General features: G+C 36.6%; 1 protein-coding gene across 1 annotated transcript in view; it reads right to left on the bottom strand.

The window, feature by feature from the left end:
• The window catches only part of LOC120485418 (uncharacterized), a 44,254-nt gene continuing 31,316 nt past the window's right edge, over positions 1-12,938 (bottom strand). The window contains exon 5 of the mRNA XM_089123221.1: positions 1-12,938. This exon is cut by the window's right edge and continues 24,893 nt beyond it. Coding sequence (XP_088979347.1) covers positions 998-12,938 — 11,941 coding nt within the window. The 3' untranslated portion in view covers positions 1-997.

Here is a 12,938-nt window from a genome sequence, read left to right on the forward strand (position 1 = left end):
AATGGTAAATTCCGATTTTTATTTATTTCAGTCCAAAGCTATTTATTGCAAAATATACTGTTTGTGAAATACAAATCTAAGCCAAGACACTGAAAGTAATAAATATATTTGAGTGTTTGATCCTCTTAATGGACTCTTGATGGTGTTACCATCTAACAATAGATTGCCTCGTTGTTAATCTGAGTTAAAAAAATTCACAAAGCTCTCTTTTTGTTCAGTTGCTAAATAATTGGCCACTGTAATTATCCTGCCAGTGTAGTTCATTGGAGGTTCTTTGGCATACTATAGATCCTTGTGAAAAGAATCACTCAAGGCAGCTTCTGTGTATCCATGTTATACAGGGCACATCTGCAACTTTCCCATCATGCAGAGCTGCAAGAATGTGAACATAACAAAGACGAACTGGTGCAGTCTTAAGAACAGGATATTCATTCTCTCATTTATCAGTGCTCTTCTCAGACCCCAAATGAATATGCATAATGACCTTTGGACATAACAGGTGAGCTTTTTATTTTCACAGATAGTTTCGCAGAAATTTCCAGAGTTGTCAATTAAGAGAACCAAACACTTCACTTCCTTTTGGTAAGATTCATGAGGGATTATAACACAAAACACTAGATAATTATAGTAATTTGCTATAAGAAATCAAAATAGATAATTTCAGCATCAGTTGATCCAGATCCCAGATCTACATGACATTAATTTTGGTTCTCTGTGCAAACATCTGTGTTGTGTTTTGAAAATGCAAAGCTTTGATATTTTTGGTTCATATGAACTGTGATGAATATCATTTGGTACTACGCAAATAAGCTGTAATTAAATGACTTTATTATGCTTTCTAGAATATTCCAATTTTTTAAGGTTATTGCCCCCCCCCCCCCCCCCCTGAACACTGCATATAATTTACAGATAAAAATACATTGTACTTGTTAAGAAAGTACTTCTCATTTTCATTCAAATTCCATGTGAAGATTGACTTAATGAACAAGACATGTGTTTATAAAATGTCATCTGTGTCCTCTTCAGTGTTTCTAGCATTTCTGGGACAGCAGCAACAGCAGCACCGTCTGATCCAGTGCAATAGCCTCAATCTCTGTGAAGTTGGTCCAGCCACGCCCCCACTCTGGGATTCTTCCTCCCTGGCCTCGCTCAGGACATCCCGAGAAATCTCCACCCTTCCACTGACACTTTCCACCAGATCTGTCGTCACTCTCTCAGCTCTTCCGAACTGCTCTCCATCTGCTTCCGACATCAGGGTTTGCACGGCTCTGTCCGTAACCCGTCTGAATCGGTCCATCCTTACCGCTGCATCACCGACGAGGCGCTCCATCATCTCCAAGCGCTGTGTACTTGTTTCTGTCTCTTTGCTCTTCAGTTGATTGATCTCTATCAGCATGCACTCCCTTAAAATAAGTATTTCCTTCTCCTTTTCCATGAGCTTGAGTCTGTCGGTTTCTCTCTGATCCCGGAGGGCTTCATTATATCTTTCTATCTCAGCTTTCCGTAGCTCCAACTCAAGTTTTTCTCTTTGCATGCCTATTCTTTCCAGTTCCTTTCTCTGGATGTCTTGTAATTTGTTCTCTAGTTCACCTTTCATTTGCTGTATTCTCCTTTTCATCGCACCTATCTCTTCATAGTGTGGTAGAGCATCTCTTTCTTGGTCTCCAGTTTGTGTCTCTTGGGTTCTCCTGTGCTTAATGTCTTTGGTCCTTTTTTGAGTCTCTACTACTTGGGTTTCTAGTTGGCTCTGGATATCAGTTTCTTGTTGAGTCCTCTTCATTTGTCTTTGTATGCCACTCTCTGTTTGTTGCAGTTCTATTCTTTTGCTTTCACAGCTTTGTGTGAGATGCTCAATCTCCTCTGTAAGTCTTAAGACCTCAGCTTGAATCTTCTCCAAACTGTTCCTACTTCTCTCAAGACTCTCTAAGACCACTGACTTTTCTTGCTCAGCAGTTCTACATTCATCCCTCACTTTATGCAGGTCTTCTTTTGCCTTTTCCAACTCAAGGAGGCCAGTTTGTGTGATCTTCATTTTATTCTCCATTTCATCACGCTGCCTCGGTAATTCAACTCGCATGTTGTTAAGCTCATCTTGTTCTAGGGCTGTGTCATCCATTAGCTGGAGATCTTCTCCCTCAGTTTTAGAGGTTTGTGCTTTGCTTTCTTGGTCTGTCTTTTTCTTCTCTCTAGTGTCTTTGAATGTGACTTTCTTTCTGGAAGTATCATCAGCCTGTCTCTGGATTTTTAGTCTTGCCTCTTCATTTTGATTGTGTCGAAGCAACTCATTTTCAGATTTTTCCTTCTGTTTTTCCATTGCAGCTATAGTCTTTTCCAGTTGCCCCATCTTTCTCATGAATGTTTCTGTGATGCTTTCTATTTCTTTATTTTTCTCATCAAGGGCTTTTGATAAATCCGCGTTGTCTTGTGTACGTTGTAGCAGTTTTTCTTCATTTCTTGACCTTTCCTTCATGGTTTCCTCCATATTTCGCTCAAGGTCTGCCATCCTCCTTTGAACGTCAGTCTTAGCTTGTTCCAGTTCATCTCTCTCCTTTTTCATCATTGTCTTCATTCTCTCCAAATCTTCCATTTCTTTACTTAAAGATTCCCTTATTTTTTGCACTTCAGATGTGTGCTTGTCCTCTAACTTTGTCACAGTTGGTTGTTCTGTCTTTGTTGCAGCTGTATCTTCTTTTAATACCCTTTGTCCGCTATCATCTATTTCCCTAATGTCATCCGTTTGCGTTTCAGCATCTATTGAAATGGTCTTAAGTTGATATTTCTGGTTTTCATCTGCTTTTTGTGCCTCACTTTGGACATCAGCATCCTTCTTTGAGTAGTATTCTGTTTTCATCTCTCCTTGTAAGTAATGAATTTCCTGTCTCTTTACTTTAATCTCCATTTTTAACGTCTCCAGTTCGGATAATTTTCTGTTTATATGCTCTTTGAGGTGATCCAGTTCCTCTGTTGTTCTATTTTTTTCTTCTATAATGGATTCCATGTCCTCTTTTTCTTTCTGTATCATGTCTTTATCTTGTTGCAGCAAAGTTCTCTCATGCTGTACTCTTTGTTTGCTGACTTCAACCTCTTCTTTCAGTCTGTTTAAAGCAGCTCTATCCATTTCGATACAACGTTTTTCACTATCAATGCTCTTTTTGCTGTTTTCAATCTCTTCTTTGTGCTTTTGAATAGCATCATTAAGCTTGTCTCGTTCAATCTGCATATTTTCATTGACGATGAGCATGTCCTTCTTCAAAGCATCAATCTCTTCTCTTTCCTTTCCAAGATGTTCCTTTTCCCTCTTTGTATCTGTTGTGATTTTCTCAAGCTCATCAGTCTGTTGCGCTGCATCAATCTTGATTTGATCAAGAACATTCTTCTGGTCTTCAAATGTTTTTATGTTTTCTTGCAGTTGCCTTCTCTCTTGTTCCAGATGAGCTTTCATGCTCTCTAAATTATTTCTCATTTTTCTGTTTTCTGCAATCAAGGCATCAACCTCCCGCTGCTGTTGATTTATAGCATTTTGTCTCATTTCCATACCTTTTCTTTGTGTGTCAAGTTTTGTTTCTTTGTTTTTCAGTGCATGCTCTTTAAGCCTTATTTCATCCTGTGTGTTTGCCAATGAGTCTTTCTGCTGTGTTATGTCAGTTATCATCTGTTCTAAGGCCAATCTTTCTTTGTGCAGTTCTTGCATTGTCAAGTCATTATTTTCTCTTTGTTTTTCAAGATCTTCTCTGAGCGTCTCATTCACTTCTTTGCTCTTCTCCAAGCTCTCTTTTTGTGTCTGAAGTAGCAATAGATCAGATTCCAGAAGCTTTGTCTGCCTTTCAATGTCAGCATGAACAATTCTGAGCTCTTCTTCCTTTCTCTTGATGTCATCCAGACTCTTTCGAGTGTCCTCTTTGTCTTTGATGATTTGATAGGTGGTTTGTTCTGTTTTTCTCATTTCCTCATTAAGTTTTTCAGCCTTTCTTAGTAAATCAGCCTTGATTTCCTTCAGGGAGTCTTTCTCTTTTTGAATATTTAGTTGGTCGATGTTCATCTTCTCTGTGTCACTGTAAAGTTGAGATCTTTTATTTTCTATTTCATTCATCAATTGCTTCAACATCGTCTTGTCCTCTTCAACGCTCTCCTTCTCCAACTGTAACTCAGTTTTTAGTTGATCCATTTCATGTTTTTCCATTGACAGTCTGTCCAGCATGTCTTTCTTCTCTTCCTCCATTTCATTTCTCAGTTGCTTCAAGTCTTCCATCTCACTCTTGGTGGTTTTCAGAATCTTTTCCATCTCTTGTTTTTCTTGTTGTACTTCAGCTTTCTCTCTGTCAAGTTCACTTTTATCTCTTTCTAAGATGTTCTTTAGCTCTTCTGCCTCATTTTTCTGTTTCTGTATATTTGCTTCCCAGAGAGTTACTTTCTCCCTCTTGTTTTCTATTTCTGTGGTTTTCCTTTCTAGCTCAACATTCATTTTCTCCAAAGCCTTTCTTTCTATTTGCATGTCATTCTCTTTGATTTTAATCTCCTCTTGCTGTTTTCTGATTGTTTTCTCTAGTTCTTTGCTTTTAGTCTGTATTTCTGCATTCATCCGATCAATTTGTTCCCTCTCTTTTACCAACATGACCTTGACATTTTCAATGTCCTCTAGCTGTCTTCTAATCTCAGCTTCTGCATGCTCCTCTTTTCTTTTGTTTTCTTCTGCTAGTATATCCATCTCTTCTCTTTCTTTTTGTTGTTGAATTACTAAAGCATTCATATTTTCCCTGTCTTTTTGTATGTCCTCCATACTTTTCTCGAGAGCTTTTGTCTTCTCTTGAATCTCAGTTCTTATGTCTTCCATTTTTTGTTTTTCAAGCTCTATTTCTTGTTTTTGGTCATCTAACTGGGTTTGCATCTTTTCAATATGTTCCATCTCTCTGTTAATTCTCTCTTTGGTGGTTTCAACGTCATCTTTCTCTTTCAGTAATTGATCTTTCAGATGTGCAACCTCCTCTCTCTCAATTTTCAAGATTTGCCTGTTCTCTTCATCATGTTTGGTCATTTCAGTGGCTACCTGCGTCTCATCCCACTTCCTTTCTGAAGCTTCCCCAATGTTCCCCAGAGTTTTCTTCTCTCTCTCCTCCATCTGGGACTTTTGAAGAGCTTCTAATTCCTTCAATTCATTCACCAAATCCTGTAATCTTGTTTCCAGTTTTGTTTTTTCTCTTTCTAGTATCTGACAATTGCTTTCCATCTCTGTTTTTTCCCTGATCAAATTCTCATTCACCTGTTCCAGGTCATGTTTCTGTCTCTTGGTTTCTTTGAGGGTTGATTCAATCTTCATCATTTCATCTTGTAATTTCCTGTCACGGTCCGTGTCCATTATTTCTGCAGTCATTTGCAGAATTTCAGCTTTCTTGTGTTCCAGCTCACCCTTCTCTCTTTTAATAATGTCCCTTATGGTTTCAATTTCTCTCTGCTCATTCTGGAGGTCAGCTTTCATCCTTTCTATTTCTTCTTTCTCTTTTTTCAACGAGTCCATAACATCATGTGTTTGCACTTCTGCATCTGTTTTCTGTGTTTTTTCTTTCTGCAAATCTGCTATGATTTGCTTCAGTTGATGTTTTTCTCTCTCATACTCTTTTTGCATTTTCTGAATTTCTCCTCTTTCAATGTCAATTTCATTCTTCATTTTTTCTAATTCTACTCTTCTCAGCTGAAGCTCTTGATTTTCACCCGCGTTCATGTTTTTTTGTTCATCTTTTTGTTTCAGTTCTTCAATGTGCTCCATTTCTACTTGCTTTGTTTTAATTTCCTCCTCTATCCGTTTAATCTCCTCCATCTGTTTATTTGTTTCATTCCTAATAATTTGAACCTCTTCTTGTTCTTTGGAAAGTTGGGCTGCTATCTTTTCTACGCTTTCCTTTTCTTTAAGAATGTCCTCCAAAAGGCTCTCTGTGTCCTCTGCTTTCCTTAACCTTGATTCCAGCTCATCTTTTTCAGTCTCTATGTTTTGTTGCATACCCTCAAACTCCTCTTTTTGTGTCTCCAGATCGGCTCTCATTCTATTTAGCTCATATCTTTCTGAGTTCAACATTGCCCGACATAACTCAATTTCTATTTTCTCTCTCTGCAGCCCAGCATGTATTTTTTCTACTTCATCCCTCTCCTTTTGTAATGCCTCTTTTTGGTTTTGTATTTCCTCCATGTGTCTTTTTACAGTCTCCTCTCTTTCTGTAAGCATGCCAAAGAACTCATGTTCCTCCATTCCTTTGGCATCACCCATGTCACCTCTCTTTCTTTTTATTTCTGTATTTATGAAGTCCAACTCCTCTTGTCTCTGTTTTATCTCATCTGAGATGGTTTCCATTTCTCTCTTCTTTTCTTGAAGTTGAACTTCCATGTTTTCTATTCTCTCCTGTTTGCTCTTGGTCTCCATTAGAATATTTTGTATGTCCTTCTCTATTTTTTCTTGAGTCATTTCTAACTCGGATCTTTCATTTTCCATATTTTGTCTGTATATCTCCATCTCTTCATATTGTTTCTCAAGTGTGGCTCTATCTTTCTCTAGATCTTTCTTCTCTCTGTCAATGTATTGTCTCATTTCATTGATCTCTTTCTGGTCTCTCTGTAAAATAAGTTTTGTCTTTTCTAGTTCGCTTCTTTCAGTCTTCAGCATCTCAGTAAGGCCATCGGTTCCACCTTTACTGAACTCCAACTTTACTACCATGGATGGATCTGATAGATATTTATATTTACTTGTAGGTGTTGTGTCCTCTCGGCTTGCCTCCATTTCGGTTTCTTCATTTCTCAGTTTGAGCTCCATGTCTTCCTGATTTCTCATTCTTTCGAGTTGATCTTCCTTCTCTCTTGTTATGAAAGCTCTATATTCCTTATGAATGTATGTGTGTTCCTCAACAATCTCTTCCTGAGGGGTTGAAATGTCACCTACAGGTATGTAATCTAGATCAGATGTTTGAGTTGCAGAATTAATCGAAATGATTTCCCGTCTCTGTGTTGGTTGTATACTCTTCATCTGTTCCAGTGCCTCCCTCTGATGTTCCAAGATGTTTCTGTTTCTTTCAAGTTCCTCTCTTTCCCTTTGAATCTCCAACAAGAGTCTGTTGACTTCATCTATTTGTATCTGTTTTCCTTGAGATACTGTTTCTTCTGACTTCTGTTGAGCAACTTGTTTGGGTAAACGTTTCTCCTTTAATGTTTCAGATGCTTCTTTCTCTTTTTGTAGTTGATGGGTCTGCTCTTTTATGGTCTTTATTTCTTCAGCCTGTCTCTTGATTTCAGCCTTGAACTGTTCTAGATATTTCCTCTCATTCTGTACTATTTGCTTTTCCATTTTGATTTCCTCCTCTTGAGCATTCAGTTTGGCTTTTGTTTGCTCCATTTCCTTCTTTAGACTATCTATCATGTCCTTGCTCCTTTCAGTTTTATTTTGTTCCATCAATATTTGGGACATCAGTTGATCAAGTTCCTCTCTCTCCATCTTTGTTTTTACTCTCATCTCTTCCATTTGTTGTCTGTGTGTTTCAGATTCATTCCTCATGTTCTCCAGATCTTTCTTCTCCTTATTCATGGCTCTTAAACTCATCTCTAGGCTGTGCTGCTGTCGTTTATTTTCAGTTTGTAACTCATTTTTGATTTCTTCTATTTCATCTCTTTGTTTTTGTAATTCCTTCTGAAGAACATCCAGCTCATTCCACTTCTTCATTATGTCCTCTTTTTCTTTCTCCAGTTCGTCTTTCTGTCTTAAAATTTCATCAGCTTTCTGCTCAAGAAGCTTCTTCTCATCATCCATTGATATTTTACTAATCTCTTCTTTCTCTCTGTGTTTTGTCATATGCATCTCCAGATCATCAGCTTGTCTCTGTATCTCTTCTCTTTCCATTTTGATTTTATTTCTCTCCTTCTCCAAAAGATCTTTCTTGGCCTCAAGCTCTTGATTTAAATGAGATATATCGAACATAATTTGTTCTAGTTCATTCCTTCTCTTGTTTGTTTCTTCTATGACACTTTCAAATTCCTGATTGGCCTGTTTAAGTTGTTTCTCCATTTTGTTCTTTTCTTCTTCTTGTCTGCTGAACTCCAGAATGTTCCTTATGGACTCGGTCTTTGACTGCTCAAATTCATCAATTCTCTGTTGTAATTGTGTCCATTTATGATTTATTTCTTCTCTTTCTTGTTCTAAAAGGCCTCTGTAGTACTTCAACTCTTGTTTTTGTTTATTTAAATCTGTGTTCATCTTTTCCAGATCTTCTTTTCGTCTCTCTATTTCAATGACACTCTCAGTTTCTTCTTTGTTCTTTTGTAGACGAGCTTCCTTCAGTTTTTCTCTCTCCCTATTTATTTCCTCTTCCATGTATCCGATTTGATCACTTACATTTTGCAGTTCACTCTTTCTTTCATCCAGAAGATCTTTTTCATCTGTGATCTTTTGTTTCTCAAGTTCAAACTCTTCTTTCTGGATTGCAATATCATGTCTCTGTTCCTCCACCTCATCCATTAATTTTTGAATTATTTCTTTGTTCTTTTCAATTTTGTCCTTTTCTAGATCAATTTCTTGTATTTTCTGGTCAAGTGCTGATCTCTCTAGTTGGATTGCTTCTCTCATGTCTTCTTCCATTTGATGTCTTTGTGTCATTATTTCAGTCCTCATCTTCTCCAAGTCCTTTCTTTCCTGTTCAATCATCTTCCTGTCATCATCCATTTTCTTCTGCTCGTGGTCTATTTCAATTTTCTCTCTTTCCAGTTCAATCTTTATCTGATAAAGTTCTTCTCTCTCCATCTTTGCTTTTACTTTTATTTCTTCTTTCTCTTTTTCTTTTAAAATCTGTTCTTTCAATGTTTTTAACTCTTGTGTTTTTAGGTTTATGTCATGATGTTCCTGCTCAGCTTTAGTCTTTAACTCCTGGATCTCGGCTTTGGTCTTTTCTAGACTTTTTCTTTCATCGTCCATCTTCATCTGTTCTGTTTTATCCTCTTCCTTCTGTTTTCTGACTTGATCCTCAAATTCATCAATTCTCTGCTGTAATTGTGTCCATTTATTTTTTATATCTCCTCTTTCTTGTTCTAGAAGGTCACTGGAGCTCTTCAACTCTTCTTTTTGTTTATTAATGTCTGTGCTTATCTTTTTCAGATCCTCTTTTTGTATCTTTGTTTCTTCAATGACACTTTCAATTAAATCTTTGTCCTTTAGTAGATGAGCTTCCATTTCCTCCAGTTTTTCCCTTTCCTTCTTTATTTCCTCTTCCATAGATCTGATTCTTTCAACTTCATTTTGCAGTTCATTCTTTCTTTCAGCCAGAATATCTTTTTCATCTGTGATCTTTTGTTTCTCAAGTTCAAGCTCTTCTTTCTGGATTGCAATGTCATATCTCTGTTCCTCAAACTCATTCATTATTTTTTGAATTATTTCTGTGTTCTTTTCATTTTTGTCCTTTTCTAGGTCAATCTCTTGTATTTTCTGGTCAAGTGCTGATCTCTCTAGTTGGATTTCCACTCTCATGTCTTCTTCCATTTGCTGTCTTTGTGTCATTATTTCAGTCCTCATCTTCTCCAAGTCATTTCTTTCCTGTTCAATCATCTTCCTTTCATCATCCATTTTCTTCTGCTCATGGTCTATTTCAATTTTCTCTCTTTGCAGTTCAATCTTTATCTGATCAAGTTCTTCTCTCTCCATCTTTTCTTTTACTCTCATTTCTTCTTCTTCTTTCTCTTTTTCTTTCAAAATCTGTTCTTTCAATATGTTTAACTCTTGTGTTTTTAGGTTTATGTCATGGTGTTCCTGCTCAGCTTTAGTCTTTAGCTCCTGGATCTCGGCTTTGGTCTTTTCTAGACTTTTTCTTTCATCGTCCATCTTCATCTGTTCTGTTTTATCCTCTTCCTTCTGTTTTCTGACTTGATCCTCAAATTCATCAATTCTCTGCTGTAATTGTGTCCATTTATTTTTTATATCTCCTCTTTCTTGTTCTAGAAGGTCACTGGAGCTCTTCAACTCTTCTTTTTGTTTATTAATGTCTGTGCTTATCTTTTTCAGATCCTCTTTTTGTATCTTTGTTTCTTCAATGACACTTTCAATTAAATCTTTGTCCTTTAGTAGATGAGCTTCCATTTCCTCCAGTTTTTCCCTTTCCTTCTTTATTTCCTCTTCCATAGATCTGATTCTTTCAACTTCATTTTGCAGTTCATTCTTTCTTTCAGCCAGAATATCTTTTTCATCTGTGATCTTTTGTTTCTCAAGTTCAAGCTCTTCTTTCTGGATTGCAATGTCATATCTCTGTTCCTCAAACTCATTCATTATTTTTTGAATTATTTCTGTGTTCTTTTCATTTTTGTCCTTTTCTAGGTCAATCTCTTGTATTTTCTGGTCAAGTGCTGATCTCTCTAGTTGGATTTCCACTCTCATGTCTTCTTCCATTTGCTGTCTTTGTGTCATTATTTCAGTCCTCATCTTCTCCAAGTCATTTCTTTCCTGTTCAATCATCTTCCTTTCATCATCCATTTTCTTCTGCTCATGGTCTATTTCAATTTTCTCTCTTTGCAGTTCAATCTTTATCTGATCAAGTTCTTCTCTCTCCATCTTTTCTTTTACTCTCATTTCTTCTTCTTCTTTCTCTTTTTCTTTCAAAATCTGTTCTTTCAATATGTTTAACTCTTGTGTTTTTAGGTTTATGTCATGGTGTTCCTGCTCAGCTTTAGTCTTTAGCTCCTGGATCTCGGCTTTGGTCTTTTCTAGACTTTTTCTTTCTTCGTCCATCTTCATCTGTTCTGTTATATCCTCTTCCTTCTGTTTTCTGACTTGATCCTCAAATTCATCAATTCTCTGCTGTAATTGTGTCCATTCATTTTTAATGTATCCACTTTCTTGTTCTAGAAGGTCACTGGAGTTCTTCAACTCTTGCTTTTGTTCATTTATGTCCGTGTTCATCTTTTCCAGATCCTCTTTTTGTCTCTTTGTTTCTTCAATGACACTTTCAATCAATTCTTTGTCCTTTTGAATGTGAGCTTCCATTTCCTTCAGTTTTTCTCTTTCCTTTTTTATTTCCTCTTCCATATATCTGATTTCTTCTTTCTGGATTGCATTATCATGTCTCTGTTCCTCCACCTCATCCATTAATCTTTTAATTATTTCTTGGTTCTTTTCAATTGTGTCCTTTTCTAGATCAATCTCTTGTATTTTCTGGTCAAGTGCTGATCTCTCTAGTTGGATTTCCTTTCTCATGTCTTCTTCTATTTGCTGTCTTTGTGTCATTATTTCAGTCCTCATCTTCTCCAGGTCCTTTCTTTCCTGTTCAATCATCTTCTTGCCATCATCCATTTTCTTCTGCTCATGGTCTATTTTAGTTTTCTCTCTCTCCAGGTCACTCTTTATCTGGTCAAGTTCTTCTCTCTCCATCTTTGCTTTTACTTGTATTTCTTCTTTCTCTTTTTCTTTCAAAATCTGTTCTTTTAATATGTTTAACTCTTGTGCTTTTAGGTTTATGTCATGATGTTCCTGCTCAGCTTTAGTCTTTAACTCTTGGATCTCAGCTTTGGTCTTTTCTAGACTTTTTCTTTCTTCATCCATCTTCTTCTGTTCTATTATATCCTCTTCCTTCTGTTTTCTGACTTGATCCTCAAATTCATCAGTTCTCTGCTGTAATTGTGTCCATTTATTTGTAATGTCTCCTCTTTCTTGTTCTAGAAGGTCACTGGAGTTCTTCAACTCTTGTTTTTGTTCATTTATGTCCGTGCTTATCTTTTCCAGATCCTCTTTTTGTATCTTTGTTTCTTCAATGGCACTTTCAATTAAATCTTTGTCCTTTTGTAGACGAGCTTCCATTTCCTTCAGTTTTTCCATTTCGTTCTTTATTTCCTCTTCCATATATCTGATTCTTTCAACTTCATTTTGCAGTTCAGTCTTTCTTTCATCCAGAATATCCTTTTCATCTGTGATCTTTTGTTTCTGAAGTTCAAGCTCTTCTTTCTGGATTGCAATGTCATATCTCTGTTCCTCCACCACATCCATTAATTTTTGAATTGTTTCTTTCTTCTTTACAATTGTGTCCTTTTCTAGATCAATTTCTTGTATTTTCTGGTCAAGTGCTGATCTCTCTAGTTGGATTGTCTCTGTCATGTCTTCTTCCATTTGCTGTCTTTGTGTCATTATTTCAGTCCTCATCTTATCCAGGTCCCTTCTTTCCTGTTCAATCATCTTCCTGTCATCATCCATTTTCTTCTGCTCGTGGTCTATTTCAGTTTTCTCTCTCTCCAGGTCACTCTTTATCTGATCAAGTTCTTCTCTCTCCATCTTTGCTTTTACTTTTATTTCTTCTTTCTCTTTTTCTTTCAAAATCTGTTCTTTCAATATGTTTAACTCTTGTGCTTTTAGGTTTATATCATGATGTTCCTGCTCAGCTTTAGTCTTTAACTCCTGGATCTCGGCTTTGGTCTTTTCTAGATTTTTTCTTTCTTCGTCCATCTTCATCTGTTCTGTTATGTCCTCTTCCTTCTGTTTTCTGACTTGATCCTCAAATTCATCAGTTCTCTGCTGTAATTGTGTCCATTTATTTTTAATGTCTCCTCTTTCTTGTTCTAGAAGGTCACTGGAGTTCTTCAACTCTTGTTTTTGTTCATTTATGTCCATTCTCATCTTTTCCAGATCCTCTTTTTGTCTCTTTGTTTCTTCAATGACACTTTCAATTAAATCTTTGTCCTTTTGTAGATGAGCTTCCATTTCCTTCAGTGTTTCTCTTTCATTCTTTATTTCCTCTTCCATATATCTGATTCGATCAACTTCATTTTGCAGTTCAGTCTTTCTTTCGGCCAGAATATCTTTTCCATCTGTGATCTTTTGTTTCTCAAGTTCAAGCTCTTCTTTCTGGATTGAAATATCATGTCTCTGTTCCTCCACCTCATCCATTAATTTTTTTATTATTTCTTTGTTCTTTTCAATCTTGTCCATTTCTAGATCA

The sequence above is a fragment of the Pimephales promelas genome, chromosome 18 (assembly GCF_988280905.1).
Source record: "Pimephales promelas chromosome 18, fPimPro1.hap1.1, whole genome shotgun sequence".
In the NCBI taxonomy this organism is placed as follows: domain Eukaryota; kingdom Metazoa; phylum Chordata; class Actinopteri; order Cypriniformes; family Leuciscidae; genus Pimephales; species Pimephales promelas.